The 23,652-nt window shown below is 37.8% G+C and overlaps 1 protein-coding gene across 2 annotated transcripts in view; it reads right to left on the bottom strand.

The window, feature by feature from the left end:
- The window catches only part of col5a1 (procollagen, type V, alpha 1), a 98,797-nt gene extending 75,356 nt beyond the window's left edge, over window positions 1-23,441 (bottom strand). Inside the window, exons 1-2 of one of the 2 annotated variants that reach the window (XM_024298811.2) lie at window positions 22,914-23,441; window positions 529-696 (exon numbers count right to left, since the gene is read on the bottom strand). In XM_024298811.2, coding sequence (XP_024154579.1) covers window positions 529-696; window positions 22,914-23,013 — 268 coding nt within the window. In that variant the 5' untranslated portion in view covers window positions 23,014-23,441. The remainder of the gene's footprint in view (window positions 1-528; window positions 697-22,913) is intronic. The other variant, XM_024298810.2, reaches the window with a different exon arrangement.
- Window positions 23,442-23,652: the final 211 nt, after the last annotated feature.

Raw genomic sequence — 23,652 nt, 5'->3', positions numbered from 1 at the left:
TTGAACGGGCATTGCCAAGAACGTAGCATAAAACATTTGGTAGGGGTAGTTCAGCTGTGACAATGGACAAAAGCATTTTAGAACACTTCAAAATACGCAACTCGAATGTCATTCCTCAACTCCTCTGTAAAATCACCAACAGTATTTCCCAAAATCGCTTCATCTGTAGCTCCTTCCATATAGTTTTCGACTCCATGACCATCCTGAATGAGACGCTGACGCCTCCTTTGATAGATGGTGATAAGCTTTAGTGCAGTGACAGAAACTTGAATGTATCTGCTGTAAATCAAAGTATTGTTCACATCTGTCGCTGTGTTTCGAATGACTTTTTGTGTGAATTGGTTTCTCTTTATTTGCATAGTTATGACTTAGCATAATTGTCAAATTGTGTTTTTTCGACACTTCTAGACTTTCAATAAAGTTTTGCGCTTATAAAAACATGATAAAGTTAGAGAAATTCTAAGTACAAATATAGGAATTTATGTCAAATTATGATGCAACTGAGCTTGAAACGTGGTGAACACTCACCTGGGTACAGCTGTTTGGTGGGGGCGCTGAGTTGGGCATCTTTGGATACTCTGTAAGCCACATCGGGTCCCTGCGTCGACCTCCGATGTGAGCACAAACCCGTCGTTTTTGAAACTCCCTCAGGTAAACTGTGAAAATCTAAAATCTTCAAGAGGTCAGCTGGTTCCACTAAAAAAAGAGAGAAAAGAGACAAAAAGAAACAAAGTTAGATTCACATTTTAATAAAAAGTATCTACAAGAATGTGCAATGTCATGGTTTGTTTGTACGACCCAAATAGAAGCAGTCTATTTAAGCACACCCCCAAAATGTCTTTCTCTAAAGTAAGACCTAATTATGGCAAATTCTTTCAGCCTTCCCTGTATTTTCTGTCTTGTGCTGACTCAGAAGGACAGATTACTCAGCAGAGGATGTCACAGCGGGGCTGCGGAGGAGATTTATGTTTTCCATTTAAGGGCTAAAGAAAGATGTGCCCATTTATAGATCCCCATGATCACGGGTTACAGCTGAGCAAAGACCAGTTCTTCCATCGGTTCACTTCGATGGTGAGTCCACCGCGGCCGCTCTCCCACCACAACCATGTAATTTGCACACTCTCGAGCGGGTCCTCTTGGCTGCAACCGGGGCCACCGCAGATGTACACTGGGTCAGAACAATGTGACATGCAGTTTGACCCTGGACCACACAGTCACCGGCCAAAACCACCCAGAACAAACAGCTCTCAGGACATGACGACACCAGAAAACGCTGCATCTGAACGCCGACACCAGCTCCTAGCAACACCTACGACGGCCTGCTTTGGATGGCGGCAGCATCCGCCTCCCAGTGAAAGGGCTGCTTCGGAGCCATCTGCACCAACTTCCAGCTGGAAGTCATTATGCGTGACTCACGTGCACATTTCTGTGTGCGCAGAGCTTTTCATTTGAGGACACTGCGGCCGCACGTGTTTCTCCACAGCTGTGCAGCAAAGAAGAAGTCCAACCAAGCCTGATTGCTTTCATCGTCTGAAAGATCTGACTCAGAGTGAACATTTCACACCCTAATTAGTCAAAGAAAAGGAATATAATGTGACCTGGTCAAACACATGGGTGCTTCTCGTTTCATTTGAGGTATGGCAGCTCAGAGCTTGTCAAAAGCACAACTTTGCTCGTTCTACATCTGAAAACAGTTTAGTAGAGGCTAAGCAAAGAGACAGATTTATCTGTCTTCGGCTTACGAACAAACCCACAAGTCAGAGAATGCCTATCATTGCCCATGATTACAGGGCTTCCTTTAATGAGACTGATTCTCAGAGCTGAGCGGTAATAAACCACGAGCGGCTCATTTCATCTGTCATTGTTCTGCTTGTACTGTGCTGTTCTACATCTGCCCACTCACTTCCCGACAACTGAGTCAAACTACAAGACCCTCCTGAAAATATACCCACCAGGCACTAAACATGACTGAAAACTTTATTCACAGCAGAAAGATGACAAATTGACTTTGGCTATTGCTTTTTTCCCTTCTCAATTGTTCAAATTTCACTTAACTCTTGTGCTATCCTAGCTAGGTTGAACAATTTCACTCATTCATTAATTCAACTTTTGTGTTTGTCAATGATTTTTGATTTTCACTGGTGTCCATGGCAGACACAAAATCTTGTCCCCCTTTGGAAGGCGATAGATAACACGTCAATGTACCCCATAAGATATCACAAGGGTTAAGCCAAAACCAGCAGTAAAGTCTTTATTTCAAATTAGCTAATAATGACAAAAAATGTGTTACATTCCACTAAAATAACGTCGCCAGGACAAAAAAAAAAAAAAAAAACTCAATACAATTTTCTATGTGAGATCTCATCAGGACAGGTGGCCACCAAGTGTTTTTACTGACAGCCTGAAGTGTTTCAAAGACCCACTCCCAGGAAAATCGTGTTTCTGGTCTTTTTAAATGGTAAATGGTGCTTTTCTACCTTCCTTAGAAGCCCAAAGCCTTTTTCCGTCACAGTCCCATTCACCCATTCACACCCACATTCACACACTGATGGCGGCTCCACTGCAGAACACTGGTGCCAACTTATAATTACCACAGGGGACTTCTACCATGTTCTTGTTTCATGCTTCTCTAAAATAATTTATGATTAAAACTGTATCTCTTAAGATTTTTTATTTAGTTCAAATCGTGTTGGATCAGCAGCATATTACAACAGCAGTTTGAAAAAGTGATGCAGCAACTGCCAAGGTCTCCCTTCTCCATCACAATTCTGAAGCATCCCCTTGCAGACACACAATTCTGAAGCATCCCCTTGCAGACAAATAGATCCATTAACGTCTTCATTTCCCTGTTCTGACCTGTCATCTGGCTCTAAACTGTACTGCTGGATAGCTCCGATATTGCTCACTTTTTTTTTTTTTTTTTTTTTGATACGCTAATGTTAGCTTGGGCGTGTGAGGTGCTATAAGCTAGCGGGAGACAGTGTAAGCAAAGGAATTCTGGGAAATTAGCACAGCTAACTTCTGTGCCAGAACCCAGAATCAAATTTCTAATGAGCTCCTGTTGCTCTGCAATAAAACGGTCCACACTTTTTGATTTTTGCTAAAAACTGCATAATCGTAAAAGACAACTGGGAACAATTTTACAAGAGAAGAAATATATAGTTGGAGTGGGACTTTTAAAAGTTTGCTAAGAAGCTGCAATCTTTTACTTAAGGCCTTACCAACAGTAAGAAAGACTTTACACTCCTATGCAACAGGTATTTTTGTAATACACAAGATATTTTGTTTAATAGTTATCATAAATATTGCTGTTGTTGTCTGTGTCCAACAAATCATGATCAATTTTAGTAAGTAAATCAACATAAATCCGGAGAAAATCTAGCTAGCAAAAGCTGTTAGCTCATGATTCACAACAATTCTTAAGTGTCCCAACGAAAAACTTTTTTAACCAACAGGATAAGGTAAGGTCGATTGTAATAAAACTGCTTTAAAATAATCTGTTATTCATTTAATTAAAAATTTAGTATCTAAAAGAGTACACTTATAACGTATTTTCCAGATAAAAGGGTCTCAAGCTAAATTCTTAGTAATAAGACTAAATTGATCAATATTTGTGCATCATACGTTTTCATTATTTCAATTTTATTTATTTACTTATTTCCATGTTTTATTGCAATTCGTGTCTCTTTAAATAACTAATAGTTGTAGAACTCAAATAATACACAAACCTAAGTTTCATGAAATCCGATAAAACAAGATATATAGGAATTTAATTAATAGGTGTGACTTTTACTAAAATGAAATCAATCTATGAACTTGCAATATTATCACATCATCCTAATACTGTGATTTTTTTTAATTTTTTTTAAACTATTTTTGTATTAAACAATGAACATAGCATCAGAAGCAGGTTAATACTTCCTCTTACTGATCTAATAATATATATGATCTCCATTCATGAAGGTATAGATACACTATTGCTATTCTGTTGGTCTATTAAGAAATTACAAAAAAACACAAGGACAATTTTCCACTGCAAAAGCTCAAACTAACTAAAAGAATCAACAGATGCAGCATGAAAATAAAACAAGACACTGGAGAGCATCCAGTTGATCTTAAGTGTACCGTGGTCCCTGCTGTGTGTGTGCCGCCATCGCTAATCCTCCCTGACAAGATCCGATCCCCGGACAGACCAGAGGTTTTTAGCAGAGGAAGCAACTGTCATCAGGATTCCATTTATTCCAAATCATTTCACATCTCTTCACTAAACTGCCAGTTTCCCTTTATTTGTGCGTGAAATCCCTGAATTCATCGGAGGTTTTAGATCCTCATGGGTCTAAGGGTGAGCTGGAGGTGAGCCAGACGGCGAGGGCCGCCCAACAGAGCGCTGCTCTTTTGGCTGCACGATTAAAGAGATTCTCCCATCCTCCCTGATTTTAATATTCTCACACACCTCCATTCATGGACTTCTTTCACAGCAGTCAAGCTTCCTGAAGAGGCTGGTCTGATAGCTTCCTAAACCACAGGTATGGGTCTCACCCTCACCTCCTTAAATTGAAGTATTTACCCACTTAGCACGCCAGGTTCCTGGGGGAAAACCAACACCTCTGATGCTGGAGGCTAAAAATACTCTTCCTTTGACCAAAGCCCCTCATGACCAAGAGGTAGGTAGACCACAAATACACAGAAGCTGTTTGGATGACTCGGTCTTGTGTACATTCTGCCCTCGGTCGGTCTGAAGTCCCTCTTTTCCCGCCTAAACGACCCTCCTGCTCAATGACACAAATAAGGAAGAGTGCAAATACTGCGCAAACATAAGCTTCAGAACTCCAGGAAACCCCTTTATGAGTAAATAAACACATGTTTTCCATACCTTACTCCCACCACCACACTGTGGCACTCTTGTAAGAGCCTGAACTATAGAGTCTCTGCGTTAAGCAGATAAATGCAATTTAAAGCATAGATAAAAGACAAAGTTACAAGGTCATCCCAAAGTTAGCAAATTTCTGGTAAAAACGATTAGCTGATTCAAAAAAATTGATGTTTTTGAATCATTTTTTAATCACCCACAGATTTATTTAACCACTCTCTCTTCAAAAAGTCTATCCTAAAATGTAAAGTTCTAGAGAAACAACTTCAATTGCTGCAACCTGGAGAACACATTTTTCTTTACTGTCTGCTACCAGTGTTGAGGAAAAATGTCAGTTTCCTGGTTTTGTTTGGTGGTATTTTAAATGCTTTTAAATCAAATTGCAAAATTGGTTTTCTCTCCAATTGGTCAAACATGTCAAACTGTTTTTAATTTTATCTTGCCTGTTTAACCCGGTGACGCTTAAACACAAAATCTTTAACATACCGTTTCAACCATTAACACAATCAACGTTATTCCAGCAGATTGTGAAGGAGAAAAGCGGCTCGTACAACGTATGTTGTTGTATATTTTCCAAACGCTGATAGCTATGCGCTAACGTAGAGGACCGGCGACTATTGATGACATCATCAAGAATTAGCAAAGTCCGAATTTGAAGACTCTATGTTTCCATAACTCTCCATTTGGAAGGCTAAATTAGGGGAAGGGAGAAGCCGTAGAGAAATAATTCAGATTTGACCATTGCGTAGATCATGGGTCCCCAAACTATGGCCCGTGGGGCGGATCTGGCCCGCCTCCACATTTGGCCCGGCCCCCCAACACTATCAGAAACGCAGATTGAGACCCACATAGAATGTGAATTTTTATTCAATTTTTCTAATTTAGTCTTTTTTCAGGTTTTTAGGCTAATTTGGAGTTTAGCTAATGTGTTAGCCTTATGCTAGCTGTTTTGGCTAAATTAGACATTTTACCAGTTTTTTTTATTTTTTTATTTTTTTTGGCTAATTTGGGATTTAGCTAATATGTTAGCCTTATGCTAGCTGTTTTGGCTAAATTAGACATTTTACCAGTGTTTTTTTTTTTTTTTGGCTAACTTAGGATTTAGCTATAATTTCAGCTAATGGTAGTTGTTTTTTCTCGGTTTTTTAGGCTATTTTGGAGTTTAGCTAATATTTCAACAACATGCTCACTGTTTTAGCTAATTTAGATTTTTGGGGGGTTTTAGGATAATTTGGTATTTCGGTAGTATTTTAGCTAGCTATCAGCTTCAGCGTTTTCAGTTATCAATTTCAGCATCTTCAGCGGCCAAATTCAGCTTACAGCATTCACACATTCATCTTCAAAGGTAATGCTGTATATCTTATTTTTTAAAATGGTTTAGTATTATTTTTTTCTATGAAGATTACAGAAATTAATTATTAAAGTTTTGGCTATGTGTGGCTTTCTTGAAAACCATAAATCTTTACATTTAGGCTGTGATTGTTACACTTTTTCTGCTAGCCTACAAACCGACCCCGGCCCCACATCAGAGAAGAAAACAGTTATGTGGCCCTCACAAGAAAAAGTTTTGGGACCCCTAGTGTAGATGATCAAAATTATAATAGTTCAAAAGTGGGCTATACACGAAATTGTAGCCCAAATTATAGAAGTCATTTTTAAGCTTCCAAGCAATACCAGACTTCAAAATCAAATGGATGCTAATATGTGTATTTTTCTGCAACCTTTAAATTTTTATACCAATGCACAGGTTCACCTCAGCCAAATGGAAACGTAACATATGAGAAAAATGCCAATCATTGCAAAGTTGGTAAGTACATCCAGCGGATGTTAGGTATTGCAAAATGATGCTCTTTCTTTTTGTCTTCAGATTTGACTTAAATGGGACAAAAAAGTTGCACTTCTTGGACTTTAGATATGAATAACCTGGTGTTAGAAAGTAGAGATCGCTTTTTAAAAATGCATTGAAGACTCATTTGCAGTTGTTTGTACTTTGTGACTAATAAGTAAAGCTAAAAAACAAAACCAATAGAAGATTTCCTGAAAAAACTAAAAAAGAAAAAAAAAAACAATTTCCAGTTTTATTACTCCATACAATCAATGTGAAAATAGTATTATTCTGCATAAAACTGGACCTTATATCAGCACCTTTATAAATTAAGTGCTTGGCTTTGTTTTTTTCTGGGCCTATTTGTTAAGATTTGTTGAGGGCTAAAAGTGACTTTCAAACGGAAAAATGCATTTCTAAACATCTCCTCCATTTATGACTTTTCTTAGCTTTTTCTCTCCTCTGTCTGAGCCGGAGCTTCAGAGCCAAATCCATAATCCTGCGTCTGGCTAAGTGCCGAGGCTGTAGTGCATCCCATTCTCCAAACCGTCTATATGTACGCACACATATTTACAAAGCCACTGTAACTAAACTGGAGACTCCAGACGGTGACTCATCTCTGTTGACATGAGGAGGGGTGTCAGACAAGTGAATTAAGACCTTTTTCACGGGCGGGGATTAACATTCTTCCCTTTTTTGCCCCATCCTTCTCTTCTTCCTGAAGTGAGGCCTAGCTCTCCAGGCACATGCTTGACCTGGTGCTGAGGACATTGAGTAATTAAGGGCCTGTGCACTCACGGCGCACCAGTTTGCCTGTGCCAGGGTCTATCTTGGTGTAAAGATCGGCTGTTTTGGTAGGTGGGATTGCTCTGGTGTCGCCTGTAGTTGGTCCACCTTGCAGAGATGTGGCACAGCACAAAAACTGTAATAGTTGTGCTGTAGGAGCTAGCCATGACGGATGTCGTGGCCAAAAATAAAAGTAATGGCAACGTTTTGGCGTACTCTCTACAGAGGGTAGAACAAGTTCGGGGGGAGATGGGAACGGCGAGAAATCAACCACCTGCTGCATCAGCACAGCGTGGCCCAAATGCTGAGTGCGCCCTAAGATGAAGAGGACCCTGGCTCTATTTAAATAAAGATTGAGAGACTTTTTATGTCCAGTGGGAGTATGAGGACTTTTTTCTTTCTTGATTCTTGATTTTGTTTGCATTTTTAAATCAAAATCCAAAATTTTACAATTAGAGCCCTTATTTTGCATGATTATATACCCTAAAAGCATACAAAAGAATATCAATTTTCAAATAAGCAAAACTGAGTATTTTTATCGATGTAGTGTGTCCACATCTGCTGCAAAACCCTACCAAGAACCTGGATATGAATGTACAACTCAACAGACACAAGATAACAATCATAACAACTAAACAAACTGACTTTCAGTGAATGCTTTAGACCTAAAATGCTACACTGAACATATTAGATGTAATACATGTACAAACATCAGTCAAAAAACAGCATTTTGCAGGATTGGAAGAAATCAAGCATTCATCCACAGATCCAAAATTCAACATTTTCTATCATTTATATGGCATGTAGTTTTAACACATGATGACAGCCAACAATGACATCCTAAAGCTGCTGGTTCTTTACACATTCATATTTTCTGATCCAAATTACTTCATTTTTGGAGTAAAAATAACTTTTTTCAACCAACAAACTATTAGGATGAGTTTGGACTAATTTTTATTTCAAATTTTCATTAAAATTGAGCTGTTAATTTACTGTGTACAATTACATCAGAAATATAATTCCCAAATTTTCAATTTTAGTTATGTAGCAATGTTGTTACAAAACACAAGAAGCCAAAATGACATACACTATATGATAATTCACTTTGTGTCCACTAGGTGAAATATGGCGCTATCATTTACATCTACTAAAACACAAGAATTAGAACTTTGACCTCTTGTTTCTACATTAGCATTTACTGTAGCTAAAACTTTCAATTAACTTTGTATTTTGCCTAGTTGTCTTTTTAAATTTAAGATTAGGAACAAATTAACAACTTTCCTTTGTTCTAAAGTCATCTTTGTGCTGATTTACTCCATCTTCAATGAGGTTTATCACAGCAACAGCCACACTTCAGGTATGTGAAGCTAGCATACCAGCATGCTAGCATAGCATGTTATCCTTTTCTATTTTTTGTCAACCAGTGAATCTGTTTTCAACTGTTATTAAATATTCAAGTGTACAAGTATAAAGCCTAAATTTATAGTTAAAACTCAATTTTACAGCTGCTTGTCAACAAAAGGATTCCATTTTTAAAAATTGCAAGATAAAAATACAAAAAAGCTGAAGATTAAGTGCTAAAAGGGTTTACTTTTTATGCTTATCACACTTTGTGTTTTAGTACGTGTGTTGTTTCCCAATTGTTTTGTCCACAGACCTTAATGAATTTTATCATTTTGATTTTTATTTATAACAATGAAAACAAATGCTAGGAAAGCTACATTGTAGACAAAATGTATGTCAGTGACTGTCATCATAGTATCAGTTTAGTTTTCTTTATTGAGCAGCTCCAGTCGAGGCATTTCAGATCACTAACCCAGTGACCTGGACCAAAAGCTGCACATGGAAGAAACAGCAGGAGGAAAGAGACTGCAGGGAAATTAACCCCTTCCTAATGAGGCTATGCTCTCAGATTCCTGCTCAGAAACAACCGGCGATTACTTAAGCAAACCAAAACAAAGGTTACAATTTTAAACTTCACTTTTATTTAAAAAAAAAAAAATACTAGAACAAAGTTTTTGTTTGATCACATAAATTCCTGAGCTTTAGAAGGGGGACAATTATTGTTAAAAATTGATTTTAATATTTTACATGTTGGGGCAATATGTAGGTAACCTACATGGTTATATACAATAATTTGCACAAAAAGTGTCTTTCCAAAATCTCAGTCCAACATACATTAAATGATTGTACAAGTGATGACACTGTAAAGAACTCAGTTAGCAATGTTTACCTTTGAACCAACACCTAAAAACAAATTATATTTGTTGTATTCAAAAGCTATGTTTTGCTGTCAAATGTATTTATGGCCATAATAAATATATATATTTTGTTTTGCTGCTAGCTTAAACCTTAGTCACATGGACCCATACAGGTTGTCTGGGCCTGTAGAGGCTGCGTTTTTATTACACATGTGAGCAAAACTATATCGAAAAACTAAAAAACACAATTTCACAATTACATTGTTTTCATTAGAATATATTTATAAACATAAGACAACTCACGCAATAAATATTCAAAAACATGGCGACGAATGTGAACAATACTTTGATTTATAGAAGATACATTCAAATTTCTGCCACGGTTCTAGCGCTCATCGTCTATCAAAGGAGACGTCGGCGTCTTATTCAGGCCATGGAGCCGTGAGCTATGTGGGAGTGGCTACGGATAAAGAGATTTTGAGAAATCCTGTTTGGTGAATTTACAGAGGAATCCAACAATTCTGCATGACACGCCCAACCTTTGATTAGCTGTGTGATGCTGTGGGACCTCTTGTGGCCAATAGTCGTTTGAGATTGTTGGTCATGTGACTTATTTAATTTGCAAAAAATATTTTTTAATGCAGTTTTGCAAAAAATATAATTTTGGATAAGCCTCAAAAAACTTTTTTTTTCAATAAATTTGAGGGTTTTTTTTTTTTTTCAAAATTGTAGTGTTTTCATTTGGCAAATTTATCATCACAAATCCAGTTTGTGTAATTTCATCGTCGATGGAAATGCACCTATAGAGAGTCTGGGGAGTCCAGGTGTCTTGGAGTTTTCATAAGGGACGTCATGAAAATGGAAGGTATGATTGTCACCTAGGATGTAAACTCAAATTGTACTCTGATTGTCATATTTTCTCATTTTTAACAGTCAGACTGCACCGCATGGAATACACGAAGAGCGTGCGCTCATCACGTAAATTGCGCGGGTCCCTCGTGCAGAGTGCCAGATTTGAGGGGGTTAAAAATAAGGAAAAATCCATGCAATCACCTCATCTACGTCTCATCTATTTCAACCGTTTCTTACCCTTTTGCATGTTGCAAAAGTGTTTGTAGTAACCTGTCGCTCTCATAACTGTAGAGAAAAATGCATATGACCATTTTTGTATTACAGACTCACTGGACAGTCTACGATCTTAATATTTTGTATTTGAATCCCTTGCACAGATTTGCCCATTTTTCGCCGGCTGACAACCAATATTCTTCCATAAGGGCAGTTATGACTTATGCTTTAAGGAAGTTTCAAACTCGTGGTTATCCACTTGTACAATGGCTTTCACTAAGGACACATAATGGCTTTCCCGCTTCTTTGATGTGCCACGACTAAATAGTAATCAAAAAATTAAATAAAAAAATGTTCTGTACTTTTAGGAGTGAATGACTTTAATTTACATGCATAAACACCTAAAAAACAATTCAAAGACCAGTTCTTGAGACCTGAACATCTTCTATATACCCTTAGCCCTTTAAAGCAGCCTCTTATTGCTTTAACAGTGGGAATACCAGATGGTTTACTTCACTGTCTCCTTGCTGCAACTCACACCACTGAGATAAATCACTACAGCCGCCCACCCGAGTGCGATGGAAAAACTGACTCAAGATTCCACCGCGTTCCTCTGAAAGCTCATATTAAAGCAGCAAAGGTACAGGAATAGTCATTCGGAGGCACAGATGTGATAACTGTTATCTCCTTCTTTCAGCATTTCTCATTCCCTATATCATCTTCCTTCTTTCCATCTTCAATCATTTTTATATTATAACCACTTGCTGCTACTTTCCCTGAACTTTTTTTTAATCTCCCACTGCCGATCCAGTTAACTGGGTGACTTAAATGTATGATAAAGGAGACCCTGCAGCTGTGACAGTCCTGTCATTACTCACTCAGCCAGCTTCACACGTAACCATCATGCCATCACTAACTCACCACTGACATGAAAATGAATCCTGCACAATAATGAGACTTCTTCCAAAACCAAAAACAATGCACGACTGGTTGACGAGGCCTTTCAGTTTCTGCTGATGTCCTGCACATCTAAGCTAAAGATCAACCCAAACATGACCTGCTGTCTCACAAAAGAAGAATTACTGAGGGAGAGTAGGGGGAAAGCAGTTGGTGTGTCATCTGGAACGAGAGAAGTAGGAGATGTTCAGGAGTGTTAAGAAAGGAAGGTTAGACATCACAAGTACAAGGAGGTGCAACAGGAGGTGGCAAAGGTCAAACAAAGGGTGGATGTGGAGTTGTATGACAGGTTTTACAAGCTGAGGCACAGAAACTAAGATAGAAGGAAGTGCAAGAGGTTAGAATGATCAAGGACTGGATTGGAAATGTGTTGACAGTTTCCACAAGTGTGATTAAAAGATGGAAGGAGAACTTTGAAGGGCTGATGGATCAGGAAAATCCTAGATAGAAGAAAATAAGGATGTTTTAAAGTAGTAGGAAGCAAAGATCAGCAAGAATGAGGTAAAGACAAAGAGTGGAAAGTCAGTGTTCCCTAACAACATTCCTGTGGAAGTATGGAACCGTTTAAGAGAGAAGACCCACTCCAACATTTTTTTTCTATCGTAAAATCATTCTCAGTGATCCTTTAATTATTATTATAAAGTTTTTAGCCAAAACCAAAAGTCTTTGTCGTTTTTAAGACATATTTTCTGCACAGCAGCAGTAGCTCATTAGAAATACAATTCTAGAAATACAAGGCGGGTAACAGAGTAACCCGCCTTCTTCCCCATTGCTAAGAGCTCTGTGTCAGCTTATAGCCTCAAGCTAACATTTGCGGCGCAAAAATAATGGCGAGCAATATTGAATCAATCCAGTCGTAAAGTTTGGATCCAGAATCCCAATTCGCTACAGCACGGGCGTTGAACACTTATCATGTCTCGCACACCTAATTGGAAGCCGGTCAGGGTGCACTGAGGCAGAGGAGACTTTGGCACGCCCATTTTTAGTAGCTGCATCATTAGTTAGCATTTTCAAGTATCCAGTTTTCTGATCCAACACAATTTGAATTAAGAAATACTCAGAAATGCAGTTTTAATTGTATATTACTTTATATAGGTAGAGTAATATGAGAAAAATGCAACAAGAACAGAGATGATTTTCATTGGTCTGGGTCTTTAACAAGATCTTGTGTCTTTGTAGATCTTTAGAAAGGATAGACAGGGCAGATGTGGAGACAAAAGCTGTTTATTGGATAAGGAAGTCTGAAATGGCAGAGAAGTATGTTGAAGTTGTTCTGGAGAACAGCTGGAAGACAGTGGTGAGATGTTCAGCGAGGATCAGATTGTGTGGTGACGGAAAGACTGACAGATAATGTTAAACAAGAATCTCTGTGGACCATGATGTTTGCAGACGACATTGTGATCTATAGTAGAAGCAGGAAGCAGGTGGAGGAACATCAAGAGAGGTGGAGATTTGCTCCAGAAAGAAGAGGAATGAAGGTAAATAGAACAACAGCAGAATGAGAACTCAAGAGGAAGAGTGAGGTGCAAGGAGCCTAGATGGAGAACTTTAAGTACTTGAGATCAACAGTATAAAACAACTAAGAGAGTGGAAAAGAGGTGAAGAGACATGTGCAAGCAGGTTGGAATGGGTGGAGGAAGTTCTCAGAGCCAGACAACCCAGACTGAGATGGTCTGGACACATTGAGAAGGGATTATGGTTGATAAAAGGATGCTGAGGTTGGAGGAGGACATGATGAAGAAAGTCACTAAAAACTGGTCACAAGGAACCATCTAACGCAGTACTGGGCGATTTGACAATATCTTGCCATTTCTCTTCTATGATTTCTATGATTTTTATTTGTTTATTTTTGTATTACTGATTTTTTGTGCAAATATGTGTTTTCCTAATAAGAAACTTGAAACTATTGTGCACTTTAAAAACATTTTTGTCTGTTTTTTTCAGAGAATAACTGAAAATATACTTCATTTTGTATATATATCGTTTTTATGATTTATCGCAATATGCAGTTTTTTACATATTGCACAGCACTAATCTAACCTTGGAGCCAGGAAGTATCTAAAAGAGATATTAATCTCTAACTCTTCAGTGACTACATTAAAGATCTGGAAGGAAAAACTTGCAAAAATTTGGTACTAATGCAAAAAAACATTAGAACTAGAAAAATTAAGCATCCAGTCAAGACAGCTCAGACCAATACAGTAAAAACTTAGGTACCACTTACTAGCAGGGGAAGGCTGACACATTGTTTGGCCCTCAGAACAACATGAACCCCCCAACGCCCAATAGTAGGGACGATATGGAAGGACTGGATACTAGTTTCAGCTACTTTGAAAGGCTTTCAAGACCCACTGGTGACACATGGTCCAAGATACCTTGAATCTCACTATTAAACGATTCAACAATAACTAATACATTTGAAAACCATCCTGGTTTGACGTCAATAAGCCAACTTACTTTACCATTTTCTTTTTCTCACCTGGCCAACCTTTCTTTTTATGTTCAGCTCCTCTGCAAAAAAAGTATGTTTGGAACACCTCAATTTATGGCCCACAAATTATCCACATGTCTCAGTGAACACAGAAGGAACCGAATGAATGGAACATGCCCTCTGCTCAGATCCTTCAGGGAACAAATAAACACCAACAGGCCACAAATACAGACTGAATCAGCTTTAGAGCAGTTGACAGAACATGAAAAAAATACCATGAGAAAAAAATTAATGCAGATTTTACAACAACAAATGCTGCTTTAAGACAACAGCTTTTCCAGGAACGCATTTTTCAACAAGACAAGACAGAGCAAAAGCACATTCTGAACATTACATTATGTTCATTATGTTATGGCTGTGGAAGGAGGGGAAGAGGGTAGCAGACTGACTCAAATGCAAAAATAAAAAAATAAAAAAAAATATATATATATATTTATATACATATATATATACAAAAGCATATGTGTAATGTATTACAAGAAACTAGTTGTTTTTTATATTTTACTAACTTTTATTCTTTGTAATGTAACTAAGCATTATCCTAAGTGTTTTTCAGTGATTTTAATGTTTATATGTTTTAAGACTTAATCTCATTTTCTTTTTATTTTTTTAAACTACTTAATATATACATTGAAAAACAGATGTTTTTTTTTAAATTGTAATTTATCTAGAAGTTACCAACTCCAGAACAGGAGTAAATATAAGAATTATTTACAAAAGTGATATTTTGGTCCAAAATTTAAACAAAACTATTAAAAACATAATAAAACTAATATCACTGATGGTTGGCACTCTTCAAAAATGACACCCTAAAAGAAAAGCTTATCTCACAGCACGATTCAGAAGAAGCAAATTTAGCCGTTAATCCATCTCCCGCTGACACTTGAACCAGCGTCATACTTGAGCAACATCCACCCCGTGGCTGAAAGGAACGTCATGAGCAAATAAATTATGAGCCTTCAGATTTGCCCGAATCAACTCCAATAAATCCTCGAAAGTGCAACCAACTTCATGTCCCGAGTCAAACTAACGACCACTAAATCTATATTTCCTAGTCAATATAAGAAAACAACTATTCTGATTAACTCGTCAAATCACAGCAAATACAATTCTCAGCATCCGTGAATGCTTTTAAAACAATAAAAAAGCTTAAGATTTCCACTTCTGTGTGATGTTCCAGAACAGAAAGCTGACGTCCCACCCACTGACCTTCTTTACACCTTAGGATTTCACAAACCAAATCATTTGTGGACTTTTTTTGTACAAGTTTCACCAAACCAGTTGAAGGCGTCATTAAAGTTCAATACTTTTTTACTTCAGTTTGCTTTTCATCCTACTGCTTCTCTTATCTTTACAAATGGCCGTTTTCTATCCAACTCCTACTGCGCTTCTTTAACCTGAGTGACTCTTTTCTGCTCTCAAGTTTGGTCAAAAACTGTCTGCTTATTTGGTCCAAATTAAGAGTTTAAATTAGTTTTCATTCTTCTTAAAAGAGCCTTTCTTTCCCATGAGACAAACTCTGACATGGATTGAACATGACAGTGTGAAAAGTTCCCTCTGTCATATTTGAGGTTCAGGGATACCAAACCTTTGTCCTTGAGAACCTCACTGCTTTTTCTCTTGCTCTTCCTGCCTTAAGATCCATGCATGTGATCCATGTTTAAGAACACAGGATCTTGAATGCCTGTTTAGCCTATGGTGTTCACACTGGACAAGCAGGGAAGGGCTTCCTCATTTTTCCTCTTTCTAATGTTAACTAGTGCATCTCCACCACCTACATTTGAAAAAGGGTTGGTGCAAAATGTGAAACCACATTTTACTAATTTCTCCTACAACACGCAGTCAATGGTGATGTGTTGAGCAGGAAACAGTCATAGAAACTTGCGTAGCTACGTGTGAAACCGAGAGTGTTGAATGTGGAAGCTCAGAACGCATTTACACAAGCATTTGATTGGAGGGTGCAGAGGTTGGTGGGAACATAGTTTAACAGGACTTTTTTTTAGTAAAGGGTGGAATCAATATAGTCCTCTGTACTCAAACAACTTATCATTGGATTCAGCAGTGAGTGAAGCCAGAACCACTAAAGAACAAGCAGGAAGAGTCACCGCACTCAAACATGACCAGTTTCTTTTTAAATAATGTAAAATACAGCACATACAGACAGAATCTGACATTAACTGGCAACTGAAGTAAACAGAAGTTTTACTGTATAAAAGTATCGCTACTTCAATCAGTCACAGCAGGCAGAACCAAACTAAGCAGATCTTATCAAAAGGGTCATTTGAGAAGGTAACAATGTTTAAGCAAGACAGCAGGACGGAGGTGATAGAAGAATATTATTTAAATGATCAATATTTATTAGAAATGGGTTAAAATAATGTAAACAAAAAGTTATTCTTAGATACTACAAGCCTCTATAAAAGTAGAAAACAAGGATTCAATTCATTTTTTTTTTTAACGACTATCATTATGGGATAAACTAACAAAATTACAAACTACTTGAATGAAAAATATTGTAATTTTTGGAAAAAAATTTAACAATAATCCTAGAACAATATATAACTGGAAATAATCTGATAAATCAGTTATAAAGTTAATACTTTTTATTCTAAGAAAGCAACTATTGCTTCTTTAGCAATAAGAACTACTATGTTGCTATTATATGCATGTCCATCTGTTGTTAATTTTGAGGTTTGTGCTCTAATTAATGTTTAACCAATGCAATAAAAGAGAAAAATAATAACATGAAACACAGAAAATTACAGATTTACCCAAACCAAAACCTGACCTAAAAAACTGGTATCAGAAAAACTACTTCCAAATAAAATTAGAAGGTTGCAGCCACAGAAGCATTTATCAACATTCCCACCTGTTGGGTTGCTGTCCAATCTAATCCTAAATCTTTTCATTGAGCAAAGACAAAAAAAAGCTCTAATAAAGTGAAAAATACTTCATCATAGACTTTACTAGTTTGCAGTAAAGGTTTGCAGAGCTGCATTGGAAAAGAACCTCCAGGAGGACTTGAGCGATGCTGCTTGGGATCCACAAGAGCACAGGGGTGTTAGGACCAAAACGTAATGCAAACTGTCAGGCATGATGATGATGATGATTGGGGCTTGTTTTGCAGGAACAAGGCCTCTTTCATTCTCTGAGTCAACCGTGAACTCTTTGCTTTAGTCAAAACTGGGCCCAAAGTTCAGGGTCAGAGTTCCTTCAACAGGTCACTGATCCCCCAAGAATACCATCAGACCTCAGACAAAACGGTTCAAATGGAAAAATCAGCTGGAATGACCCAAACTAAACCCCAAACTGACCCAGGACGCTCAGCTAAGCTCAATCAAGTCAAGCAATCTGTGTAAAGAAGCAACCGTCAACACAAGGTGAAAAACTACCAAAGAGGAGGCATTTTTTGTGTTAAAGTCATTAGTTTCTGCTTTTTTGCTTCAGTTTTATTTGATAATTGATATATCCTAGAAAATAGTATGATCTCTAGTCAGTTTAAGACTTCCTTGTGGTTAGTTCTTTTCTTCCATAGTTAAGGCAGATGGAAGATGTCCCAGACATTTCAGTGGTTTGCCCCTCATGACTCATCTTCATTACAGATATTACAAATTGCTCGCATTGGGACTTTCTGACTCACGCTGGAAAAACTTTAGCGGAGAACACAATCTTGCACGTGTCTCTTTCCACATCTTAATTAAACAGCAACAATTTCCAACTTAAAATTATCTCAATCTGCAAATTATAGCTGATCGAGCTGTATAAACGGGACCAAATATTTGGTGTGCAACCATGAATTTAGTACATCTGAAACAGGTGGCGGGATGCAGGAGATTTACAGTAAAATAGCATCTTTGGAGTGTTGCAAAGCCAGGAAGTTTTGATGTGGAGATCAAAAAAGGCAATAGAGGAATGGGAACCACAGGTGTATAAAATATGGACCGACCTAGTGATCATGTAACCAATGGTTGCTGAAGGGCCCATTTCAACTCGATTTATTAAGCTCCGTTTATTACCATTTGGACTAAAAATGATGTCAACATTTACTAGTATCATGTAAAATACCACAAACTGCTTTTTATTCAAAGTTTGGACTTAACCAGTACAACAGTTCTAGGAACTCAAATAGGAATGTATCTTTGACCATCAAGTATTCAGCACTAGAAACGGTTTTCTTGGCTTTTGTTTCTATCTCCTAGTTCCCCATTTTTGGATAGACTCTAGTGCAATCATATTTGATAAAGATGAAACAAAACAGCTAAAAATGGATTTAAATGGATCCATACAAACCAACAGGTAAAGTCGTATACCCATGAAGTAGGATTACAGATAGTTTAAGGTTGTAAAACTCCTCACTACACATTTATACACTTTTGCCAACAGTCTACAGCCAATCAGGATGTGGAACACAATTCACTTTAAAAAAACTAAAAACCTGCCAAACACCAAGACCTTGAAAAGTGAACCATAATATAGCAAGAACATTTCTAATTTCTTCATGAAGTTTCAGGAACCCAACTTTTTTTTCCCATCTTGCTTCAACCCAATCTAATATCTCCCCGTTAGCTGAAGATCATAAAGATCAGTCCCTGTTTGAAACTAGAGCAAAATAATTGGGTCTGTTGCATAACACAAAAACACTGTAGAACAGACATTTTTTTTTTTTGCTTTTTAGTTCTGTCTTTCAATATTTTAGGCTAATTGCATCACCTCATAAAATCAAAAATAGAACCCACATGACAACAATAAAGTTTCTTGACCGACCAAAGGGAACTGTGTTTCCCTCACAGGGATAAAATATGCTTACGCTCAGTGTTTCTGCCACCAAAGCTGTGGCTAAGCTCTGGCTGGAGACGGGGGGATTGGGGTTGGAAAGGATGAGTCATGCATTGCTCTCTATGCTCAATGATCATAATACCCCAATACAGAGAAGCGTATTGTAAGCCTAGACCAGACATAACTGGTAACTTTGCTGAGGACGAAATGGTGCAAGAAAAAAGTTACTAAAGTCTCCAAGAAGAAACAAATGCTAAAGCTGCTTTTCTGGAGGAGTAGATTTACCCATGATTCACTTGTAACCTAAAATGATCTTCCAATGAACCCATTCTGCAGCTGGCTTCTAACCAAGCACACGGTGAGTACAGAGCACCTTTGAGAAGTTCAAAACAATAATTTGACCGAACATTAGTCTGGAAAAAAGAATAGACAATCGACTGTTCAGGATACAGTAAATAACGCACAACTTGTGTGGCACAAAGCATCTCCTTAACTCTGACACCAGGTCAAAAACTTGTTGTGCCATTTTCTTGTTTTATCTGCCGTGTTATTACCGGGCATTAGAACCGATTTGCAGCATCCGTTCCACAAAGCCTGCATTTACTGGCTGCAGTGGCACATGCGGTTGCAAGGTCACCGCTTCTCTCTGCAGCCCAGATTCCATCCTCAGCGCCACAGCAATAAGCACAAACAAAAACAAAGAGAACACTTTTTTTGAATGCTTTGGTGCTTATCTGATGGAGACATGCATGACCCCTGGATGGATTCATGAACCTCAGGAAGAAACAACAGCCTTTCATTTCAGGCACAGAACGATGATACACTAGTAAGAGCTAAACTAACTGGTTTATACTGTTTAAATCCAAGTCTTTTCTGATTGGAAATGGAATTTATTTCAGAATATCTGCCATTTGAATCGCTCTCATAGGGAAGAAGGCATTAAAATGAGCAATCATTACAAAAAGGCCAAAAAATTCAAGTGACATGCATCTTTAAAAACTATCGTCTTCAAGATGACTTCTTCAGATATATAGACGCTGAGGATGAAAAACAGCTGTGGACAAGCCGTTCTCGACCTTTAACCCCGACATAAAGTGAGCCATCGTAAACAAAAAGAACCTCTTAATGACCCTGGTTGTACATGTGCAAACCCAACCGGGACAAAAAGCCAAAGGCTAATACAATTGCCTCCGTAGGTCTGCAGATGTTGTTCGATTGGAAAATTTCTCCAAAGCTACCAGAGGATGGTGCATTTTCTCTCGCACAGAGTGGGAAAAAAAAGGCAGCAGTACTTTTTCGTGGTCCCCTGTTTCAGCAAGAATGGGAGGAAAACATCTGGAAGACATTTTTTTTTTTTTTTGCCTTTTTGGAGGGCTGCGCAGACAGCACAATAGAACTTATTGAGTCCAGATGGAGGAAAAAAAATCAGTAAAACAGCAAGGTCTTCTTCTATTTATCCCTGTAAAACTTGCATTAGCAAAATACAAATATCAGCTCACAGCATTATTCCAAAAATAATCCAAAGATAATGATTTTTTGGGGGGGAAAAACAGAGCTCACCAAAAGTAACTTTTGTTTTCATCAGTTGAAAGCTAAAATGTACAAGTTGGTACAATGTGGAAAAAATTAAACACGGGAAGAATATCCAAACAGGCAATTGATTAATTAATGCATTAGAAAAGAGATGCAGCACCTTTTTTTTTCATAAAAACAGCAAAACAATCCTAAAAAATATCTAACTTTCCCTCCCACTACTGCAACCAGATGCATCAAACTACCTGCCGAATTAACTAAATACCCATGTGGTTTGACATAGTCAAAATTAATCCTTCATCAACTTAAAAAAAGGACAAAAGTTCCAAAAACTGACAATCACATATGCTTTTTCTTTTCCACTCAAAGTTACAAGAATGAAATTCCTCCCCAGAGGCAGTAAAACTGTAAACCTGACAACCAAGCTAAATGTCCTGACCTTAACCCTTGAACTCTGACCCTTCCTTTCATTTTAGTCTTGTAGGCCTTCCTTACCACAACAACACCTTTCACTTTTCCCATTAATTCAATTTAAAAATCAGGAATTTAATTAAAATCCATAAAACAGGAGTTCATGCATAATTTAATAATATACTCTGTTGTTACTGTAATAGAAACATTGCTTTTCACCATGACGTGTCATGGTGTGCCTTTTCTTAGCATTATAAGCTAACTAGCCAACTTTTTAGAAAAAAATATTTTTTGTATTAACGTCATAGAACAATTTAAGTAATAGTTTTAGATAGTAATAATGATTTAATGTGAATAAACATATATATAAACAAACATTGGGGAACAAGGCTAACAATGCTAAGCTAGCTGCTTCCAGAGTTAGCTTAGCTTAATGCCAAACTCTTTTAAATTGTAATTTTTACAAACTGAAGCCTAAAAATGACTGTAGTTTGATCAAATCTGGTTATGTTGATGTAATGGAAAGAAACTGTTAAAATTTAGAGTTAGTATTTTCAGATTACAGTCAAATTTTTAGCAGCTATGCATCTAGCACAATGAAAGATTTTGCAAGCTAGCACCTTGGACCTTTTTGCAAAGTCTAATAATAAAGAAATTAAAATAAAAAAAATATCTTCATAATGTTCAGTTTTTACATACCAAAATATTTCTAAAATTTGATTTTTACACCTTTTAGCATTTTATTAGCATAATTACAAAATGATTTAAAGAACTTTACGTCATGAAATATAAAAGATTTTACCTTTGAATTAAAAACCATTGAAAATGTTTATCTTAAACCCCAGACATATATTGCAAAAAAGTGTTTTACTTTTTGTAAACTGTCCTTTGCAGTATTGATCTCTAAAAAAAATGCCAACAGTAAAGTTTCCCTCGAAAGACTAATAATTATCTGACATAACGCCGTAAAATTTGGCTTTTATTCCCCCTAGAGTTTAAAAAAGTGCTCTAGTCATGTTAATATTTGTCTCCAATCCAAATGACCAAAAGGTGAGATTATTTTAATGTGATTTACAGGATAATGGGTTTTACACACATCTCCCATGTAGTTGGCACGCAGCTAGCATTCAATCATCAAGTATTTCCCATTGGCATGTGTCAGGTGTCAGGTTTCAGGAAGTGTCTCAGGACCCTAGAGGATCCCTTACATGAGTCTGCTGGTTCCTCTCTGTCAGTTTTAAGAACGATTAAATCCAGCCTCCAGCATCAAAATGACTCCAGCGAACATCCCACCAAGTCTAAACACAAACTCCTCCTCTTTTAGCTTAAAAAAGTGACTCAGATTCACACTTCTTAACCCAAAACGAGATAAAGTGGAAGTCTTGTTTTTTTAAGTGATAAAAGTACATTTTGTGTGGAGAAGATTTGAGCATTTTCAGTCTTACTATCTGTCTAGACACCTGTTCACTCCACAGTCTAACCCCAACCAGACAAATTTAAGGTGGCCATCCCTATCACTTCTAGACCTCCTGCAGGGACGAAAAGCACAAACGTTTGCAGATCCTTGATCTACCCAACACGAGTTATCTGGAACTTCTGTTTGATGGAGCTTTAGAACAGGCCTGGAGGTTCTTGGACTCCTTCAGAGGGCTCCACCCTGCCACTTCAGAGGAGCTTCAGTCCCTCCCTATCTATGAAAACTCTGCTCATCCTTCTCATCTGTTATAAAAAAACAAAGAGACACTATAAAGTCTTCTGATCTCTGCCTATTTTTAAGGTGCCAGACAGAAATAAACTTTAACAGCAACACTTCACTAACTTCATAAAAAAGTTAATTTTGGACTTTTTGAAGGATCAAAAGTCTTGAAATTCACAGAAATGGAGGTGGAACTCTCATTTTCTTAAACTACTTTAAAAGTTGAACAGTTTGAAAGCAGAAAAAGCAACTTTAGGAATGGGTGAGATGTCATCCCACATCACGGTGCCGCCGCGTCTTACCTGAAGTTACACGCGACGTGACAAAAAGCAGAATCACCGCTATAGTGATTTGGGCGTCCCTTATCCTCCTTTTAACTTTCCATCTTATATGGGTATCCATGACCGCCAAGCGCCGTGCACGGCAAGTGCGCCTTCAAACTTGGAGCGACTTAATTAAGACTTGCAACAAACTTCTGCTGGTTTGGACAAAAAAAGTTAGCAGTCAAAAGTCCAAGAGAAGAGAAAAAAGGAAGGGGAAAGGGGGGGTGAGTGGATATATCTCAAGCAGCCATAGGGGTTTGTTGGTGTGGGGTTCCTCCAGCTGGCTGACGGATGCGCGCCGTCTGTCCCGCACTGCTCCTCTGAACTGTCCCGCACCTCTGCGCCTCCCTGCTCAAATGTTCCCCCCTTTGCCTTCTTGTCGTCACGCAGCAGGCAAGTCAGCGGGGCAACAGGCAGGGGAAAAAAAGTAGTCTACCCCCCCTTACAACCAGCAGTCGGGCTGTCAGTCAGCCTGCAGACAGGAAACCCGGACAAATCAGAGGAGTCCCTTTAATAGAGGCGGGTCTGGGATTGGCCCGAGGAGGGAGGGAAAAGTTGAGGGGAGAAGTTTCACGCCTACAATTCCTGCGCTGGGAATTCTTCTCCAAGAACAAAAGTTGTTTTATTCTTCTGTAAAATATTCAAAGTGGTAAAGACAATCGGATAAAGCAGTCTTTTCATAACAATTTATATCAAGAATTCAAAGTTTTTAACTTTA

This window comes from Oryzias melastigma, linkage group LG12, assembly GCF_002922805.2.
Source record: "Oryzias melastigma strain HK-1 linkage group LG12, ASM292280v2, whole genome shotgun sequence".
NCBI lineage: Eukaryota > Metazoa > Chordata > Actinopteri > Beloniformes > Adrianichthyidae > Oryzias > Oryzias melastigma.
The sequence above is the reverse complement of the archived record's forward strand: the minus strand, read 5'-3'. Positions and strand labels throughout refer to the sequence as shown.